Below are 19,191 nucleotides of genomic sequence, written 5' to 3'. Positions count from 1 at the left end.
TCAACGGGGCGCCCCGTACGTCAGTCGAGCGATTCGGATGAATCGTGCGCGTGAAGAACCACGGACAGGATCGAGCGAGATTTAGTTTGCAGGAAAAGAGGAAAAACAATAGTGTCGCGAGCAAGGAAAACGGTACGCGTGCTGTGAAAATCGACCCACAAGCGCGGACAGGACTAGCTCTAGCGTGTGTGATATCGGAGGCAAACTGCAACAGCCAAGCCAAATCGCCTGCTAGCTGCACCGCTGCTGCAGTTGGTGGTCCCGTGCAAGAGAGCGCGCACACACATACGCAAAATCCTGTTGCAAATATCGCGCGCGGGGTGTCTCGTCGGATGGCCTCCCTCTTCGGATCGTGTGTGTGTGTGTGTGTGTCGGTCGTATCGACGGGTGAAAATTCTCACATTGCATTAGTCGCGCGAACTTATTTACGGAAATGTAGCATCTTGGCCGTGTGCGAAAAGGCAGCCAGCAGCAGCAGCCAGCACCACCTTCAGTGTACACGAGCGTATCGAGCGCGAGTCGAGAAGATTGCGATATAGTTTTCGGGTCGGGCGGGTGTGTGTGCGCAGTGGCGCGGTGGTGGTGCTGCCTGCCTGCCTGCCAATGGCACTAGCGGGGACGAGTCAATCGGATGATGAATTTCCTTGGCCTGCTTGACAGATACGCGCTCGCCAAGGAGGGGGTCCGCAAGCTCCTTTTTTGCGCGCGCGCCCCCCTCATTCCCTTCTCTCCCTTTCCGTCCGAACAGCGCGTGCCGCGAGCGCAATAGGAAGGACACACGGTGATGATGGTGGTGGTGGTGGTAGTAGTGGTGGTGTGTTGTTCTCTACCTGCAGCGTTACATCCATCTTCTGTCTCTTTCTGGCAAAGCCGCAAAAAAAACGAAATATCCTCGATGGCAACTGGTTGTTCGCCGTATCTCGGCGCCAATTACCCCGAAAAGCAGGCCGTCTGTTGTTCTGTTTAATTGATTCTCGGGTGCATCATCATCACCTGACGTTCCTCGATGTGGGGTGGGGGAATATCTTTTCAGCGGCTACTTTTTGCAGAAAACGGAAGCTTTGGAAGCGCCCCCGTCACACGCGGTTTTTGATGGAAATCTTCCTATTGCGTGCGTGTGTGTGTGTGCGTGCGTAGTTTTTTGTTTGTGTCACTTGTGTGTGACCTCGTGCGCGCGGTTTGTTGTGTTCCGCCTTTTTATCTCACCATCATTGGTTGACCATACTGCCCGGTACAGCGCCGCAACATATCATCATTATATCTTCTTTTCTTCCCTCTTCCTCCCCCTCTTCAATCTAACAGCGAAACGTGAGAGTGTGCGTGTGTGAGTGCATGTGGTTTTTTTTAGTTGTAGCGAACCACAAGGCTGCGAAAAAAAAAAACGGAGCAAAGAAACGGAAGACAACGGAGAGACACACCGGACCGTGTGTGCGCCATCTGGTCTCCAGCAGAGTGCAATGGTACTGGCGCTGGCGGATGGAATGTAAACGCGTTCCGAAAGCGAAGACAGAAACGCACACAAACACACACCGAACGAAACTACGTTGGGAAGCGGGTAGCGGACCCGAAAATATGAACTGCTGGCTGGCATCGTCGTCCCGGTCGTCGCCGTCAGTTCCTCTTCTGCCCGGCAACAATCAGCCAAATGCGGCGAACCTTCTTGCGTCGCCTATCAGCTGCCCAGCACCAGCGAAACAACGCAGCAGCCGTAGAAGCATTAGCAGCAGCAGTAGCACCACGACCAGCACAAACAGCGGCCGCAGCAGCAGCAAAGGCTGCAGCAGTTGCAGTTGCAGTGCCGGTACACGCGAAGAAGTGTGGTGAAAAGTGAGTGACAAAAATAAATAGAGGAAAGCGTGTGTCTGTGTGAGAAAGAGAGAGAGAGAGAGAGAGAGAGAGAGGAAAGAAGAAGAAGAAGGAGGCAGGCAGAAGAAAGTGAGTGAAACAAACGCGAATAGCACAACACGCCGGGGGCCCCACCGAGTGTGCATCCTTGAGTGCGCTCAAAGTAGGTCTTTCTCTGTGTGTGCGACAGTGTGTGTGTGTGTGTGTGTGTGTGTGTATGCAGAGTTGCATCCCTAGAGTGAAGAAGAGTAAGAAGCAGAAGAAGGCAGCAGCAGCAGCTGCAGCTCTCACGCACGTTTATTAATCGGCAATTCGTCCGCGCGTGGTAGTGTGGTGACAGAAGAAGAAAAAAAATCCGATACAAAGAGAAAGAGTGTTTGGGAGCGTATCGAGTGCAGTGTGTGAGGGCGTTGCGTGAGGGCCAAACCACACGTTGGGTAGGTGTAAGTGTATGTGTAGACATCGCGACAATCGCGGCAAACCTGGCTTCGACGGCGCGACGACGAGCAGCAGCAGCAGCAACATTGGCCACCCTTAAGACGGCATCACACCAAAGCGACCAACATGTTCACAGTAGGCGGCGGCGCAGCAGAGCACCACAATGGCTGCGACAGGCGAACAACAAGTAGAAGCAGCAGCAGCCTCCGACATTACCGATGGACGGCACGTGTCCTGGGGCTGGCGGTGCTCGTCCTGTTTCAGTTCGACTCGCAGGTGCACTTTCACACGGTGGCAGCCACGCCGGAGGACAGATCGGCTTCTGGCGCCACCTCATCCACCGCCCAGTCGACGGCGGCCGCTCAGTCCGGCTCGTCGGCATCCTCCCCCTCCTCCACCCTGATCGACGGCATCATGCTGGACGAGGACGGGGCGCTGCTCGGGGCGTCCCCGCAGCAAACGCTCAGCGAGGAGGCGACCATCCATCTGTTCTTTCACCCGCCCCAGCTCAACTTTGCCGAGCGGTCGATCGGCGACCCGCACAACCAGCCGGTGGTGCTGCTGAACCGGCACAAAAACCGCAGCGTCTATCTGGGCTCCATCTCGGGCAGTGCGGCCGAGTTTTCCAGCTCGTACTTCAAGGAAAAGATGATCCCGCCTGGTGGCAACACCACGTTCAGCGTGGTGTTTCTGCCCCGCAAGCTCGGCCCGGCCGACGGTTCGCTGCTCGTGCACACCTCCTTCGGCATGCTGCGGTACGCGGTTCGGGGCGAGGGCGCCGAATGTCCGTACCGGTTGCGGCCGCTCGTCGGGCTGCAGGCGCCGCTCAATGCGACGCTCTCGCCGGAGATCACGCTGTACAACCCGCACGACACGCCGCTCCAGATAGTGGAGGTGTACAGCAGCGGGGGGAACTTTCAGCTCGAGCTGCCGAGCGGCGGCCAGGAGGGCCCGCAGCAGCTGTGGGAGGTGCCGGCGCACAGTACGCGCACGGTGATACGGGTGCGGTTTCATGCGCGCACGCCCGGCCACCACATCGCGTACGTGCGCATCAAGATCTCAGGCGGGCCGGCCAATCCGGCCCTCGTCGACAAGATGCTGGTGGTGCCGATCGAGGTGGAGATCGCGAAGGAGACGGGGCTGTACTCGCGCATACCGTTCCTGGAGCTGGGGGTCACCTCGTCCATGTCGGAGGCGGCGGGAACGAGCCAGGGCCCAGGAGCGGCCGCAACAGCATCTTCAAGAAGGTCGACAGCCGCTTCAGCACTGGCAGCCCCGGTGGAGGACAGCGAGTATGGGCTGAGCGTGCGGAGCGGGCGCAATGTGACGCGGCTCAGCGTGGATTTGCACAACTCGGGCAGCCAGCTAGTGCGCGTGAAGAGCTGGGGCGTACAGGCGGACGATATCGAGTCGGTGCTGTGCATGCACGTGCTCGTGCTGGACGGCCCCACGCTGCACGTCGAGTTCGATTGGTCCAAGCTGACAAGCGATCGGCGCCACATCAGCGGACGGATACTGCTCAATCTGGAACGGATCCTGTCCGCATCTGACGGAGGAGAACAGGGGACTGGCGATGAAGAGGACGGCGCGGAAGAGGATGGCGAGCAGCAGCCACAGCAGGAAGAGGAACAGGACACGACAGGAGCTGCTGCTGCCGCCGGTCGACGGAACGAGGACGAAACGATCGCTATCCGAGCGACAACGTACGATGCAGCGGGCTCGGAGGAAGGCGGCGGGACGGACGCAAACGGCCGGCCGTCGAAGGTGGTGACCAGCATCTACTCGATACCGTTCGCGGGCGAGGTGCTGAAGGGCAGCATCCAGTACAACGAGGAAGTGTTGCGGTTTCTGCTGCCGGCGACCCCGGACGGAAAGCTGGCCCGGCAGGACGAGGAAGAGGAGCGCTCGAGTGGAGGCCGCCCACTGGTCATCCGGAACCACTTCAACGTGCCATTGTCCATCACGAACGTGAGCGTACCGGAGGACTGCCGGCGGTACTTTGCGATCGAGGGCTTCCGGCCGGTTGTGCTGCGACCGAACGACGAGCGAACGCTGCTGCGCATCTCCCGCAAGGCGGACGATGGGGTGCAGTGGAGCCCCGAGCCCTTCACCATTTCCACCTCGCTAAGGCTCGCGACGAACATCAGCGATTACGAGCTGCCGGTGCTCGGGTACAGTGGACGGTTGGAGCGGTTACTGTCGGCGACGGTGCGCGATGCGTCACTGCTCACACCAACCGGGCTGGTGCGACCTCCATCGCTGGACAAAGGGACGGGCCAGCAGCAGCAGCAGCAGCAACAGCAACAAGAACTTGACTTTGGCGTGCTGCCCATTGCAACGATCGGGGAAGCGTTGGTCGCGTTCCGCAATCCCAACCCCGTCCCGATACCGATCATCCACTGGAAGGGCGCGATCACGTCCGATGCGGCGGTCGGGGCGCCCACCATCACGGTCATACTGCGGGGCTGTGGGCCGCTGCGACTCGACGGGCTCGTGTTCTGCCACACGGTGCAGCCGGGCGAGTGGATCGTCTACCAGATCAGCGTGCAGAGCGGCACCATCGACAGCTACCAGGGCCGGTTCACGGTCAAGACGGACTACGAGGAGATCGTGACGCCGCTCCGGTTCACCACGGCCGTCGGCGAGCTGCACCTGATGCGTGAGCGGTTGCGCTTTGAGGATTGTTTTCCGGTAAGTGGCTGTTGTTTGTGGTTGTGTGCACAAGTGGTACAGGAATGTTTGATGCAGGGTTAAAGCGAAGGTGGCTTGGGTGGCGTTTATGGAAGCAGTGGGTGATGGCAACCAATGGGAATGGACTTTGTAGAGGATCAACGATTGTATTTGTTTCTGGAACAACCAGCTTGAAGTATTATTTTTTGGATAGAATGAAACTATAGCTAGAATGTAAATAAACCATTCTGGCCTTAAGTCAAGCTACGGTTCACTTTGCACAAATTGTTACAATGAGCTCATGACTGGTTAGCTCAGGCCCATACAAAACCAAAAGTAATTAACTCAATTCCACTTCATCTGCAACAGTTTAACGCTCTTCAAGGATCATAAATTAACACATTAAAACAGTGGCAAACGGAAAAGAGGGAACAGGAAAAATGCTTCCAAAGCGTGACGAATGTGAACCCAATACGATCGCTCGTGTGTTGCGCTGTACGGTGCCGTCTGCTGTATGGACCGAACCAAGGATTTTGAATCGGGCGATCGGGTCACCACCACCCGGCCGGTCTCACCCACTCTTTCCAAAAGTGGTTTCGCCTGGCGTGTTTTATTTTAGGTTCTGTCTAAGTGAAAGTTTAACACTGCGAGGGTTTGTCGTCCCCATGGCAAAAGCAAAAGGCGCCCCAAAAGGAAGGAAACCCCAAATCTCCCAAACACCACGGACTCGACGATCGTCTGTGGCGGTCTGTGTCGGTCTGTGTCTGGGTCGTAACGCCACCAAAAATCTCCATTAATGGTGCTGGATTTTGCGAAGATCGCTAAATAAGTAAAAACGGGCGGCCGGGCGGTCGATCGAGAAGTCAATGTGGTGGCGAGTTGGTTGGTTGGTGGACCAATGGCTCGGAGAAACAAGTTCGCAAACGAGTTGTTGGTGTGTGTGTGTTGTGGCGGACTATTGTGTTGAAGCTGGCTGGCGACAAATTGTATGCGAAATGTATGTTTTGCTTGTCGGAGGAGCCGACACAGGGTCTGGTTTTGGATTGGAAATGCGAGACGATAGCATTTTTTATGAAGTCTTTAGATTTGTCTCACATATTTTACAGCTTTTGCTAAATCATCGCATTGAAATACGATTGCAATAAAAATAGTTTTTGGAATTTCCTGTCGTAATTTCCCCACAGCCGGTTATCGGTTGCTGAATGGTGTTTATTTTGAGTTGCTGCACTAATGCTGCACTAAACACTGAAACGCTGTAGTGTGCAAACTCATGCGCGCTAACCTAAAAGCGGTCCAAAAACATGTTCACTCTATCGGGAGAGGAAAAAAAAAAGGTTTTGCCTTTAAAGTTATTAGATTAATAACATAGATTAGGCGGTTGATAAGAAAGGGAGAACCCCCCCGGACCATACCGGGTGGCGGGAGACCATTCTAAGCTCTCCCGCCCAATGTGACCTTATCGAATGTTGCGCTGCGCGAGAGTACCCGTGTGGAAGCAAGGCAGCGAGAGTGGTAGAGGCAAAAACAAATTACGCGACAAACTCTCGCGACAAGCTTAAAAGGAGGCCCAAGACCAAGATGGTTTTGCTTGCGGTTGTTGTTGTTGCGTTTGCGTTTGGCGTTTTGAGTTGAGTGGTGGTACTTTTTTTCTTGTACACATAATTATTTATGCGATAAAGTTCTTAATGTGTGCTTGTAAAGCCGGGATGGGAATCAGCCCTCCCCATTGACTCGGAAAGGGCCTGACTTTTCTTGTTCGAGCTTGGTAAATAAATTGAGTAGAACGAATTATGTTGGACGGTTGTTTTGAATTATGTTTTCAAACAGTTTTAATACCCGTTTTCTGTATCAAGTGCATTAGCATGGTCTTTTATGAAATTATCTAATTTTAGTATTAACAAAGCAACGGAATTTCCCCTCAAAATGGTCCGGATGGAGCTGCTATTTCGTCGTTTCAATCATAAATATTTAAAACCCCGACAACCGGACCGAAATAAAAGTCCGGATATTACACGGAAATGAACGAAACGCGCTGATGATTTGATCCTATGGTGACATTTCCATCGGTTGACCATACTTTTAAGTGGCCAGCTGCGGTATGCAAATTAGCGCCCGGTGAAGATGCGGCACCATACAGTGTGTGCGTATCCTTGAAACGGCGGCAGCAGCAGCAGCAGCCGGCATTGGATTTTGGGGTCTTTTCGCCCCCTGATTAGCGGCGTCTGGAATATCTGCTGCAAGAAACGACGCATTTGATTGAGCAAAAACACCCGTTTGATTTGGACAAGCTTTTCACTGATCGTACGAAGTCGTCTCTGCGTGGTTTCGTGCGTTTGGCCAGCTGTCAATCTCTCTAGAATTGTTGTCCAAAATTTCATTGGTAATGCGCAGTTCACACCTGAGATAAAGTGTGGAGGGTTAGTTCCGTTTTCTGCACGTGATATTGTGCTCAGTGACTGAGAGAGAGAGAGAGAGTAGGGACGACGGGGTGAAGACGACACACTTCAAACTCCCGTCTCGAATTGACAGATGATTGTAGATTGTGCGTCTGAAGTGGGCTGTTATAATTATGGTGCTTCGATTTTTTTTTCTTCTCTCGATTACTTTGAAGCGTGAAGCTAGAAATGAGAATAAACGAATGATCATGGAAGGTACTTGTGCTTGAAGAGACATGCGAGTAAATCAATCGTTTTGTACCATTATTTTTCGGTGCAACACACCTAGTCATCAGTCGATAAGCTGTTTTTACGTCCAGCTGGAACTGGAACTGGTTGTTGCTATGAGTGGAGGAATTGTGTCCAAGCTCTTTTGTCCGATATCGTATAGCGTTCAATTGCGATAAACTCACGTGCCCACGGCTTTTGCTCCAATTTTAGCTTCAACGTGTGATAAAGCGCACGACCCAACGGCGGCGGGGGCATTTTGTGCATTTTTATCGTGTCGTACCAGCCGCGAGATATGAAAGGGAGAGAAGGGAGGGTGTAGGGACAGTATCTGATCGTGCAGGAGGGAAGTGGTTCAATGGCTAGACAGGTCTAGCTGGAAGGTAATTTAAATAGAGCATCATCTTTTGACCCAGACACCTTGGGGGCGAAGGCTTTCGAGTCCTCCCACATAGATGCACCCACACCTTTATGTGAAGGCTAGCTTATCGTACAGTAGCACCACTACTGTGTGTGTGTGTGTGTGTGTGTGTGTTTGCGCAATCGGTTTGCACTTTATATGAACCTTCCCTCCCTCGGCTTTTGTGTCGTCCCAGGCGTTACTGTTCCCATTTGACAAGGTTTTTGTGGTTCGATACACATCTTCCAGTTGACCGTTTGGGTTGTGGTTTTGCATCACAATCCGCCCAGAAGCCGTGACAGTCGGGCGCGGGGGCACGTTTTGTGTTTGTTGCGCTGATTATCAGCCGCAGATTCAAATCGCGTTGCTGCTGCTGCGTAAGACGGGACGCGCAACCGCAAGCGCACAGAGAAAAGCACAGAACAACAATAAACACACCAAGTAGTACAAGAAGCTTTTCAGACAGGGATAGGGAGAGGAGTAAATGTTGATTTTATAAGGGGAGGGGCAGACCGTTGCTACTGATAAGACGGTGGACTCTGTTTTCGGTTTGTGGCCTTGCCATGGTCATACTCTCCCGTCGTCGTTGGCGTCGTCGTCCGGAGCTCGGAGTTTTGTAACTTCCATACAAATCAGCTGATAATGACGAGATGGTGCGGTGCTGCTGATGATCACGGGATTTGCTCGTTACAGCGTTAATCGAATAATCTTTCCGGCACGGAAGCATGTCGATCGATCGATCTTCCGGATGGCAAACGGTCGCTAGAAACTGGGACACACACACACCGTTCAAAGTCTGTGTGTTGAATTTAATCCTGGGGAACATTCGGGATGAACGAGTTGTTGGAAGGCAAACATCATCATTAAACGCCATCAACATCACCTGATAATGATCGCCATCAAACGGAAGGCGCGCGCGGTGTGCAACATTTACAACGCCAATGTTTGTGTGGAGTAGGCAAAATCTAAGGAAAAAAGCTCGCGCGAGCTGCACTGCATTCAAACAATCGATAACATCATTATTCATCGTATTAAAACCAGGAACCCCCTTCCTGATGATGGCGCCCGGTCGGTGTGGTAGGCCGTACCCCCTGACCCGATTGCAAGACTGAATACAAGGCGCCCTTGTCGTCATGTGTCGTCGGGTGATTTGTAGAAGTGATGGGTAAAGTTGGCCAAAATCCGGAGTCGACTTCAATTTAATTCTTCGATAATTTCGGAACCAACTCCGGAAAGTCGAGATCTGCTCAGCATTATCTGGAACACCGAATTATTCCGGACGACTCCGACTTCGAACGATTCCGGAGACTCCGGACGACTTCAGACGACTCCGGAAGACTCCGGACGACTCCGGACGACTGCGGACGACTCCGGACGACTTCGGACGACTTCGGACGATAGCTCTGAAGAACTCCGGACAATTCCGGACGACTCTGGACGACTCCACCTCCGAACAACTCCAGACTACTCCAGACGACTCCGATCGACTTTGGACGACTCTGGACGACTCTGGACGATGATTATGAAGGACTCCGGGCAATTGCGGACGACTCCGGACGATGACTTTTTAGGACTCCAGGCGACTCCGGGCGGCTCCGGACGACTCCGGACGACTCCGGACGACTCCGGACGACTCTGGACGACTCTGGACGACTCCGGACGATTTCGGACGACTTCGGACGACTTCGCCTCCGATCGACTCCTGACGACTCCGAAAGACTCCAGACGACTCCGGCCTACTCCGGACTACTCCGGACGACTTCGAACGACTCCATTTTGCCAGAGTCGAAATCGGACTAACAATAGTTGGAGTTGGATCGGGCTCGTGGGTGCGCTCCAGAGAGCACTTTACTAGTTTGTAGATGTGAAAATGGCATGCAGCAAGCCTATTTGTGCGTTTTGTTCCATATTTTTGTCAATTAATCAACTGCAAATGAGCCAAAAGAAAAATGGGGAGAGGGAGGCCAAGAAGAAGAATCGATTTCCTACTGGACGAAAGTAGGGATTAAGGTTATGCATGTATTCTCGATCTTACATGAATTCAATGTTCCTTTCTAGTCCACCAGCTCGTCAAGGATTATTGAGTGCGTGAATAGGTCATTATGCCAAAAATAAGAAGTCCGGTTCGTGATTGCTGTTGTTCTGTATCGATTTGATTAATTAGCACCCGACTTGGAACCGTTTTTAGCATTGCACTCTTTCCCTTTCTCTCTACGTCATCCTCTCGGCAGTCCAATTCCAAACAAAGCCCACTGACTAAAAGCTCACCAGCAATCGCAAAAAGAAACAAACCAAAACCCGGCAAAATATGTAAATGTCCCTCTGAAGACGCCAACGCCGTTTCACAATTGCTTTCACTTTTCTCAAACTGGTTGGTTTGTGTGTTGCGTTTGTGTGACTGATGCTCATTCTCGCCTTTCTATTTTTCTCTCGTTTTCTCCCTTCGCTTCACAGGGGAAGCTGTGCTCGCTGTCGCTGCTCGCCGCCTCTAGCTTCCCGACCAAGATCCAGATCGAAAGCATCCGCACGGACGTGCCCGGGCTGAGCTACGAGTTCCTGTCGCCGGACAAGCAGCGGCCGCTCGCCCCGAACCAACCGGTCACGCTCCATCCCGACACGGTCACAAGCATCGGACGGATGACACTCGACCCGAAAGCTCACTGCGCACCGACGGCCGACTGTTACAGCAGCTTCGATCTGCTCTCGAAACCGTTCGGCGTCAAGTGGATGGCCACGCTCGACTGCTACGAGCAGTACCGGCGGCTGGACAGCGACAAGCTGCTGCAGCAGCTGCAGCGGTACGCCGAGATGCGCCAGCGGCTCACCAGCGTCCACTTTCAGGTGCTGGCCGAGTCGAGCCGGCGGTTCGATTTCAACGCGAGCGTCGATCTGGTGTGGCCCAAGCTGCTGGACGAGAATGTGTTCTTTCCGACGCTGCAGGTGGAGCAGGAGGCGGTGCGGCTCATCACGATCAACAACCCGTCGGACCAGATACTGTTCGTGCATCTGGTGCTGCACGACGTCGCCATCCACGGCCGCCAGCCGATAGTGGACGGTGGAGGAGGAGGAACGGGCGGTGGCGGAATCAATTTGCCGCCCGAGGTGCTAACCGCCTGCGACAACTGCACGCTCAGCGAGGAGAGCGTGTTCTCCTTCTTCCTGTTCGACAGCGACGACATCTACGTGAACTACGTGAAGCCGCAGTCGTTTTTGCGTATCGCGGTCAAGTTTAGTGCCCAGCAGCCCGGCACCTACTCGACCGTGCTGTACATGCGCAACAATCTGACGCTAATTGACGCCGCCTGGATACAGGCGCGCGCGGTCGTGCCGCTGTTCAAGTTTGGTAACCGGCGGCCCGGCTCGCCCACCGCCCTGCAGTTCGAGATTACCGAGAAGCATGTGCGACCGTGCTACGACCAATGGTACCGGAAGCTGCGGTCCGAGGGCGGTGGTGGTGGCACTAGCAGCAGCGGCAACAGCGGCGCCTACAAGCAGTACAAGGTGGACGCGAACGGGCAACAGCAGCAGACGGCGAAGGAGGAAGAGGAACCGGTGGGCACCGCCGGCAGCACGACGCCGGGAGCAGGCGAACCAGAGCAGGAAGAGTTCGTGGTGGAGACGCGGCGCACGTTCACCGCGCGCAACTATGGCGAGGTGCCGATCCTGATATCCGGCATCCGGATCGAGGACGCACCGTGCGAGGGCTTCGGCTTCAAGGTGCTGGACTGTGCGCCGTTCGAGCTGGCGCCGAACGCGAGCCGCAAGATCGAGATCGCGTTCGCGCCCGACTTTACGCTGTCGCGGGTCACGCGCGTCCTGCACTTCGACACGAACATTAACCACTTCCCGGTGAACTTTACGCTGCTCGGCACGGTACCGATGCAGCGGCTGGACGTGTGCAATCGGTCGCTGCCGCGGCCCTGGTTCGAATACTGGCTGCGCACGATACTGATCGTCGTGCTGCCGACGGCCCTGTTCGGCACGCTGGCGAGCGCCGTCCTCGAGGCGAACCGTTTGCTGCGGGCGCATTTTTTGAGCCACGTGCGCGAGCGAGGCCCGCTGCAGCCGCCGCTTGACCTGCGACAGATCGCGCTGCAGCACACAACCACCACAGGGGGGGAGGGTGCGAGTCGGGAAGCGAGCGGCAAGGACGTGAAGGCAAATCAGAACGGTGGCAGTAGCGTGATTAGCAGCACCTCGTCGAGCGTGATAACGCGCAGGAAACCGGACCGCAAGAATGGAACGCACGCAAAGGGACTACAGAACGGCAGTGCGGCAACGGCAGGAGATGGTGGAGGAGGAGCAGGAGCTAGTACGGCCGCCAGTCGATTCAATCGTAGCTGGAGCGACTTCACGTCAAAGCTTGGTGCGTCGACCAAACCCGTCGTTGTCGCTGCATCGATTTCGACGGCCACGCAGGGATCGTCCTCAGCATCACCGGTGGATGGTAGCAAATCCGCCTCCTTGACGTCATCGTCCGTAACGAAAAGCCGCCGCTCGATAACACCCTCCAAGGAGCCAGCGGTCGTGCCCGCCACCACTGCCCCCAGTTCGCCTGACTCGCCCAACGGCAACGGAGACAGCAGAAGCTCGTCCGGTGCAACCAAAGACAGAACGAAATCCCCGACTTCGTCGACATCCGAAACGGAATGTAGCAAAACGGCAAAGAATGGAGCGTTCGGTGCGAAGGGCGGTACAGCAGCAGCAGCAGCACCGAACAGCTCCGCAACCAGTGACTTAACCGGCGTGTTTGAATCAAATTCATCCGCCAACAACAACAACAGCAAGCAACATCACCACTCGACCTCTTCGGCGTCGTCCACCATCAGTTCGTCGTCCTCGTCGTCATCATCATCGTCGTCCTCATCGTACGCGGGTGAGGAGCAACAGCATCAGGGCTTATCGATCGCTTCAATCTCCCTGTCGTCAAACGCATCGTCGCCGTCGTCATCATCGTCATCCTCGTCCGCTGCCTCGACGACGTCCTCGTCGTCCTCGTCCCCATCGCCGACGTCCAAGCAGCAGCAGCATCATCATCACCAGAGTCATCATCAAGCGAAGCCGGCCCGAGAACGCGAGCCAGCGACAGCGGCCAAAACGAACGTAAAGAAAACGAAAAGCCTACCGGTCAGCTACGAATCGGTGGTTGTGTCGCTGGCCTCCGTGTTTGCCGTCGCCAACACACTGTCGAGAGCAACTAATGCTACTACTACCACTACTACTACTACTACAGTAACAACTGCAGCGCATACTAGTCAGAAACCCTCGGCGGAAGTGATCGCGTCAACTGCGGTGGTCGTTGGAGCTGGACCGCCATCCGTGAAGGAGTCGGTATCATCCCCACAGCAGCAGCAGCAACAACATTCAGCAAAGGACATCCCAGGGAAGGCTCGAACAACAGCATCGTCATGCACTACGAATGGTACTACGAGTGGCAAGCAGCTGGCCACCTCAAACGGTAGCGGAACCTCCACGAAAGCGAGCAAACAGCAAGATGCGGGTGTGAAGACTGCCAGCGAAAAGAACAACTCGTTTGCTGGCGACAGTCTTGGCAAGGAAAACAGTTCCAGTGGTAGTAACATCATCGGCGCCGAAAAGCAGCCGCCCATCGGAAACGGAAATGCACAGCAGCAGGTACGGCTCAGTTTGTTTGTTATTAAAAGTCGTAATCATTTTTCATGCCCCCCTAAGCAGGAGAGGTTTTCGTTGGCGAATGTCTTTATCAGTAAGGTCAATCTTTACAATCGGTAGCGCAGCACCATCGCGACGATACACAACAACAAGCCCTTTGGGGCGGTAGAATCAGCTGAAATTTTGTTTGCTGGGTTCATTTATCAGTTCGCTAGAAAGGGAGATGATAGCAAACGAGCGAAAGAGTAAGAGAGCGAGTGAGAGTGGGAGACGTAAGGAAACCCTCAGGTTGATTGACGATAGCGAACGAGACGATTAATGGCCACAATCTTTTGCCCCGCGCACCGCCACAATGTTTGACCGATGTGTCGCTGGCCCGCGTGGTGTGGGGGTCTTGGCTCGTGCCTCCGAAAGGCTGCACACTTATGCGTCGTTTGTGTTTGTTTTATTATCATTGCGCCGTGTGTTGTGTTGTTACTGAAATTGCTGTGTGCGATGCCCCTGTTGGAGGTTCTTTTGCCACTTCTTTGCCTTTGTTGCTGTGTACGGCTGGTACGTTTTAGCGATCGTTACGCATGCGCTCGCGCGGCATAATATATTCTCTCGTGCGTCCGGCACTGGTGCTGGCTGCACGTGAGCCGCTCCGTTTGTGGAACAGACGTGATGGTGATGCGGGCGGGAATCGGCGATGGTAAGACACGCGGTTGATGCGCGGAAAGGCAGAAAAAAAGTGTGACGCACGTGGTGTAGTGTGCGCGGCTGGTCATCCATGTGCGCCGTGCGGCTCCATGGAATGTTACGCGCAACAGCAAGGCGAGCGCGCGCACACGTTTAACGCGGTGACATTCTTTACACGCACACAGCGAAAGGAGAGGCTGCTCGTGCTGCAGAAACATGCTTGAGTGCAGTCATGCGCTAGTTTTTATTGTGGAGAATGCAGCGGAGGATAGGGAACTGATTGCCTTCTGTTCACCTTTTTGAGACCGATGAGACTACGACAGATTTGTGACGACGCTCTGTGTGCCAATCAAGAATGTTTGTATTTATTTTAGAACCGAAAAACAAACAGCACGACACACACAGATACGAAGATACACACACGTCGGTCGTGGTGTCATGCCTGTCTATCGTGTGTCGTCAGTGGGGGGGGAATGAATCGATCTAATAGATCCGCTGCTCGGCTCACTTCTTGCCGTGCGGTCGGGTGATGCACTGGGAAATCTCATCCAAACCGGCAAGAGCACGACAACAATCAATGGTGCTGATTGTTGTTCGTATTGTTTTATTCTTTTATTACGTCCAACACAGCGGCATTCTTATTCAATTCGTGCCTTCTTGATGAGCAAGCAAGGCAAGCATACAATTTCGTTTGTTTTCATTTAAAGAAAAGGGAAAGTAATGAAGGCGCAGAGGCGCAGGCCTCTGGTAACGCTTCACGGAGGCGGACACAGAGTGTCGAGTGTTGTCGAGCAACAATGAGATGATGCTCCTGGGGTTCTTTACCCATCTTTGCCCCACCCCCTGAATGCATGCTAACGAACTAGGCAGGAAGAGAGAAACGGTTGAAGAAACGACTTTGTTAAAATTAGATTTCATTTCACTTTGGTGTTAGTTTTCGGTTTTTGTTTTTGGATTCCCGGCCGGCGCTAGGTGTAATAGAACGACGAGTAGTAAGCGGGAGCTTTGAACTTTGATAACATTAAATTACGTCACACGATTGGTTCTCTAGCTTAAAATAGCGTCATTGCGCACTTGATAAGAACGCGCGCCGTCCAATTTAGCGAGTGTACCTGAGTGTGTCTCTGATTTCTGATGCTATTGTTGGCTCGTTTTAGGTGGAATCGTCACTAAATCCGCCCCATCACCACCAACAACCGGCGCAACAACAGCAGCAGCAGCACCAACAGTCATCTTCGTCGTCGTCGTCGTCGTCCTCCGCCAAAAAGTTCAGCAAAACACCGGGCCGCGAGCGAAAACCGAACCAAGGCAAGAAGGGTGGCAGCAAAGGGACGTCGGCGGCCTCCGGCACGCAGCAACAGTACAAGGGTACCGCCCTGCAGTTCAATACACCCGCCTCGCAGCAGCACAAATCGACCACGCTTGGCACGATCCTGCAGAACGCATCCGTGCCTGTTGCCTCGACTGCCACGGTGTGGGGTGAGAACTGTGCCAGCTTCAGCGATGTCGTTGCGCAAACTTCGGCAACGAAACAGCTGGCCGGAGGAGGAGGAGGCACGCAATCCACGATCAGCTCGATCATGCCCGGCATGGAGGCGTTCATGTTGTTTGGTGGCAGCAACGCCCAACTGAATAGCAAATCCTCTGCCAGTCTTCAACGCTCTCCTGGCGGGAGCAGCAGCAACAGCACCGTTTTTGGACTCCCGACTACGACAAGCTCAACCGGTGGAGGAGGCAGCACTGCTGTCGCCGCTCCCTCGACACAACACTACCGAAAGCCACTGCATTCGCTGCAGGATGTGTCTAGCGCTAGCACAAAGTCAACGGTCGCGAATCATACCGAACAGCGGTCGAAGGATGATAGCTATCTTGGCGGAACGCTCGAGAAGGAATGCTCGGCCCCGTTCGTCGCGACCAGCGGCTCGCCCGATCTCGGTCCGATTGGCACGTCCAAGAAGTCGCCCTCCGGCTCGAACAGTGCCGACGGTGATGGGGAAGAGGCGGACGGGCTGCTGATGGCACAGATGATGGGTGGACGGGGCGGATCGAATTTGGCCAAGTGTTGGGAACCGTTCGGTGGGCACGTTATACACAATCCGGTACAGCTGTCATCGGGCGGCAGTAGCAATGACCCGTCGGCGGCGACTACGACCATCGGCAAGAGCATGAATGGTGGTGGTGGAGCACAGCATCAGCATCAGTCGGACAGCTTCTTTTCGCAGTCGTTTGCCGACATTCACCAGCGTCAGAGCGATCCGTACCTTGGTATTGGCTCTTCGCTGCTCTCGAATGCTGGCCATTCATTTGGCGCCGATCACAGCACCATTGGGGGACTGTCCAATGGTTCCAATCATCACCCGGGTGGCGTTAGCTCAGCTGAGAATGATTTTATGGAAATGCACTATCGCTCTCGTCACCAACAGCAGCAGCAGCAGCAACATTTGTCCCAGCAGCAACAGCACAACCAGCACGATTGGAACAGCGCGATGGATGCGCATCTGCAATGGCCACTGTCTACGCACAAACAGATGACTTCCCAGGGCGGCGGTATGAGCCAAGCCTGGACCACGGCCGAACTGTGGAACAATCTCAATGCACAGCATCAGTATCAGCAGCACCAGCAACAACAACAGCACCATCACCAGCAACAGCAGCAGCAGCAGCAGTTGGCAGCATACGAATCGGTACTGCACTTCCAGTCTCAGCTCGCGATGGCCGCCGCGGAAGCTCGCCAGCTGCAGCAGCAAACCGTACCCGACGTTATACTGGGCCACCGTGCAGCATCGAACCTGTCCGATGGGTGGCTCGGCTCGGGAATGTCCTCGGGCCAGACCACCGTGGCGCCACCGCCCGGCTTTTCTAACCATCTCCCATCGGTGGTGGGTGGTAACGGTGGTGGTGGTTTGCCATCCAATCGCATGGTTTACGAAGAGGATCAGCAAACGTTCAACCTGCTGCTTCAACAGCATCGGCTCCAGCAACAGCAGCAGCAGCAGCTGCAACAATCGCAACAACAGCAACAACTTATCCGTCAACTTTCAGCCGATGATGCAATCGGTAAAGGTGGCTGTGCTTCTAGTGCAGCCATCGCTTCCTCGACCGATGCGACCTCCGGCCAGGCAACAGCAACAGCAACCGCAGCATCAACGACTTCAACTGGGTCCGGTTCGTCGAACGCTACATCGGGCTCGTCCTCTACGTCCTCCTCGGGCTACAATCCGTTCCAGCTGGCATCGATCTGGACCACGGCCAGTAGTAATGCCGATCGTTGGGCAGCCGCACCAACCGGGCCTACCGAGGAAACATAGACGGCAGATTCATTGCACGGAGAGTAGCCGCTCTTAAATTGAAGGCTTTTAAATGCTCTTTTAGTAGGGACATTTTACGCTGTGTGTTATTATTTTTTCATTTCTTTTTAATTTTAACGCTTTAGAGAGAGAGAGAGAGAGATGGGAGGAAGTATGTGTGGCGCACTACTCATTTTGAAATTTGTCGAAAAGCATTCGAAGAGCACACTTTTTGCTCGCCATAAAATGGCGTTTGCAGCCGAATTCGAATTGATAGGCCATCTTGAATGCGCGATCGTTTTGTTGCATTCGAATAAGCCTGTTGTTTTAACTTAAGTTTATCCTCTTGTCTGATTGCTCTACAAGAAGCGCACAAGCTGTTTTCATCAATTCACACCTTACCCTTACGCTGCCACATTACACTTCATTGTTTTTTTTTTTTTAAATTTTCTATCCTTCCTGCCACATGGTTGTGTACTCGTATCAGCGTATTTCTAACACACACTCTTTTAGTTTGTTGTTTTATCTAGCTTTTCTTACTTTATTTCTTTTGCTTTCTCAAGGCTTTGAAACTTGATATTTACTTTTTTTCTCGCTCCGAGCTTAGTTCTGTTAATTTCTTACTGCCTTTTGCATATTCGTGCGCTCAGACACACACGAGGGATTTTGTTTTTGCTATTGCGTTGCGTAAAATAAGTTGAATTATATTTGAAATGAAAAAAGAAATCGTATGTGAATTCTGCTTTTTAAATCGAAATCAGAGATTCCAATTGAACGAATAAGAGCTTGAGACCCTACTGGAAAATTCAAGAGATCCACCGAAATGCTGTGTTTCTATGAATGAGTTTCTTATTGGAAAAATGGATGAAGCAGTAGAAAGGGTTACTCTTCGTTCATTTCACTATCTTGCGTTGTTTGCGGCTGAACATTGGAATATTGTTGCAAACACATTAGAAAGAGCACGCGATAGCTGACAGCAGGTGTAAGACAAGATGAAAAATCAATTACATCTCATCCCAACCTAAAATAGAGCGAATATTTGCGATATCGAACCAGCCGCTTCAGCAGCAGCTGACTTAAGCAACTAAGCGGGAAACTATTTTCTCTGCTACATAAACCTGCTCTCGGAGGTTCTCCTACCGTTTATCGGTCGGGTGCAGTGCATAGAAGGAAGAGACGAGGCGACACGAACAAAGCAAAACAAAAAGCAACTAATATCTACGAAACAAAACTACAATATTACACAGAAACACACACATATATACATATATTTGCGGCTAGTTAAGAGGCGATGTGGGAGCCTTAACGCGAGGAAGGGCCCGGAAGAAAAACCCACGATGATGAATAACTATTACGCATGGATGATAATGATGATGATGATGATGATGATTGGACTAAACGAACAAACTCTCGATATATGACGATGATGATGATGATGATAATGAAGATGAAACATGAAAAATGAATGATGAAATAAAACCGTATTCACATGATCGTGTGAAACGATGAAATATTCTGCAAACAAAATCAATTGCCAATGGTTGTGTCCTTTTTCTATTTGGTTCTGTTTTAGTGTAGA

The 19,191-nt window shown here is 53.2% G+C and overlaps 1 protein-coding gene across 1 annotated transcript; it reads left to right on the top strand.

Annotated features, from left to right (window-relative positions):
• The first annotated feature begins 19 nt into the window (after positions 1-19).
• LOC121597653 lies at positions 20-19,140 on the top strand. Its single transcript, XM_041923557.1, has 4 exons — positions 20-132; positions 1,303-4,974; positions 10,471-13,650; positions 15,483-19,140. Exons 2-4 carry the CDS (start codon positions 2,410-2,412, stop codon positions 17,631-17,633), a joined length of 7,896 nt encoding a protein of 2,631 aa, XP_041779491.1. The 5' UTR covers positions 20-132; positions 1,303-2,409; the 3' UTR covers positions 17,634-19,140.
• The last annotated feature ends 51 nt before the right edge of the window (positions 19,141-19,191 follow it).

This window comes from Anopheles merus, chromosome 3R (genome assembly GCF_017562075.2).
Source record: "Anopheles merus strain MAF chromosome 3R, AmerM5.1, whole genome shotgun sequence".
Taxonomy (NCBI): Eukaryota; Metazoa; Arthropoda; class Insecta; order Diptera; family Culicidae; genus Anopheles; species Anopheles merus.
Note: the sequence above shows the minus strand (reverse complement) of the source record. Positions and strands in the feature narration are given on the sequence as shown.

Excerpts from the sequence above, each read along its gene's own strand:
- LOC121597653 (XM_041923557.1), top strand. The coding sequence starts at position 2,410 with ATGTTCACAGTAGGCGGCGGCGCAGCAGAGCACCACAATGGCTGCGAC. Across the intron at positions 4,975-10,470 it reads GCTTTGAGGATTGTTTTCCG|GGGAAGCTGTGCTCGCTGTC; the intron begins GTAAGTGGCTGT and ends TTCGCTTCACAG. Across the intron at positions 13,651-15,482 it reads ACGGAAATGCACAGCAGCAG|GTGGAATCGTCACTAAATCC; the intron begins GTACGGCTCAGT and ends GGCTCGTTTTAG.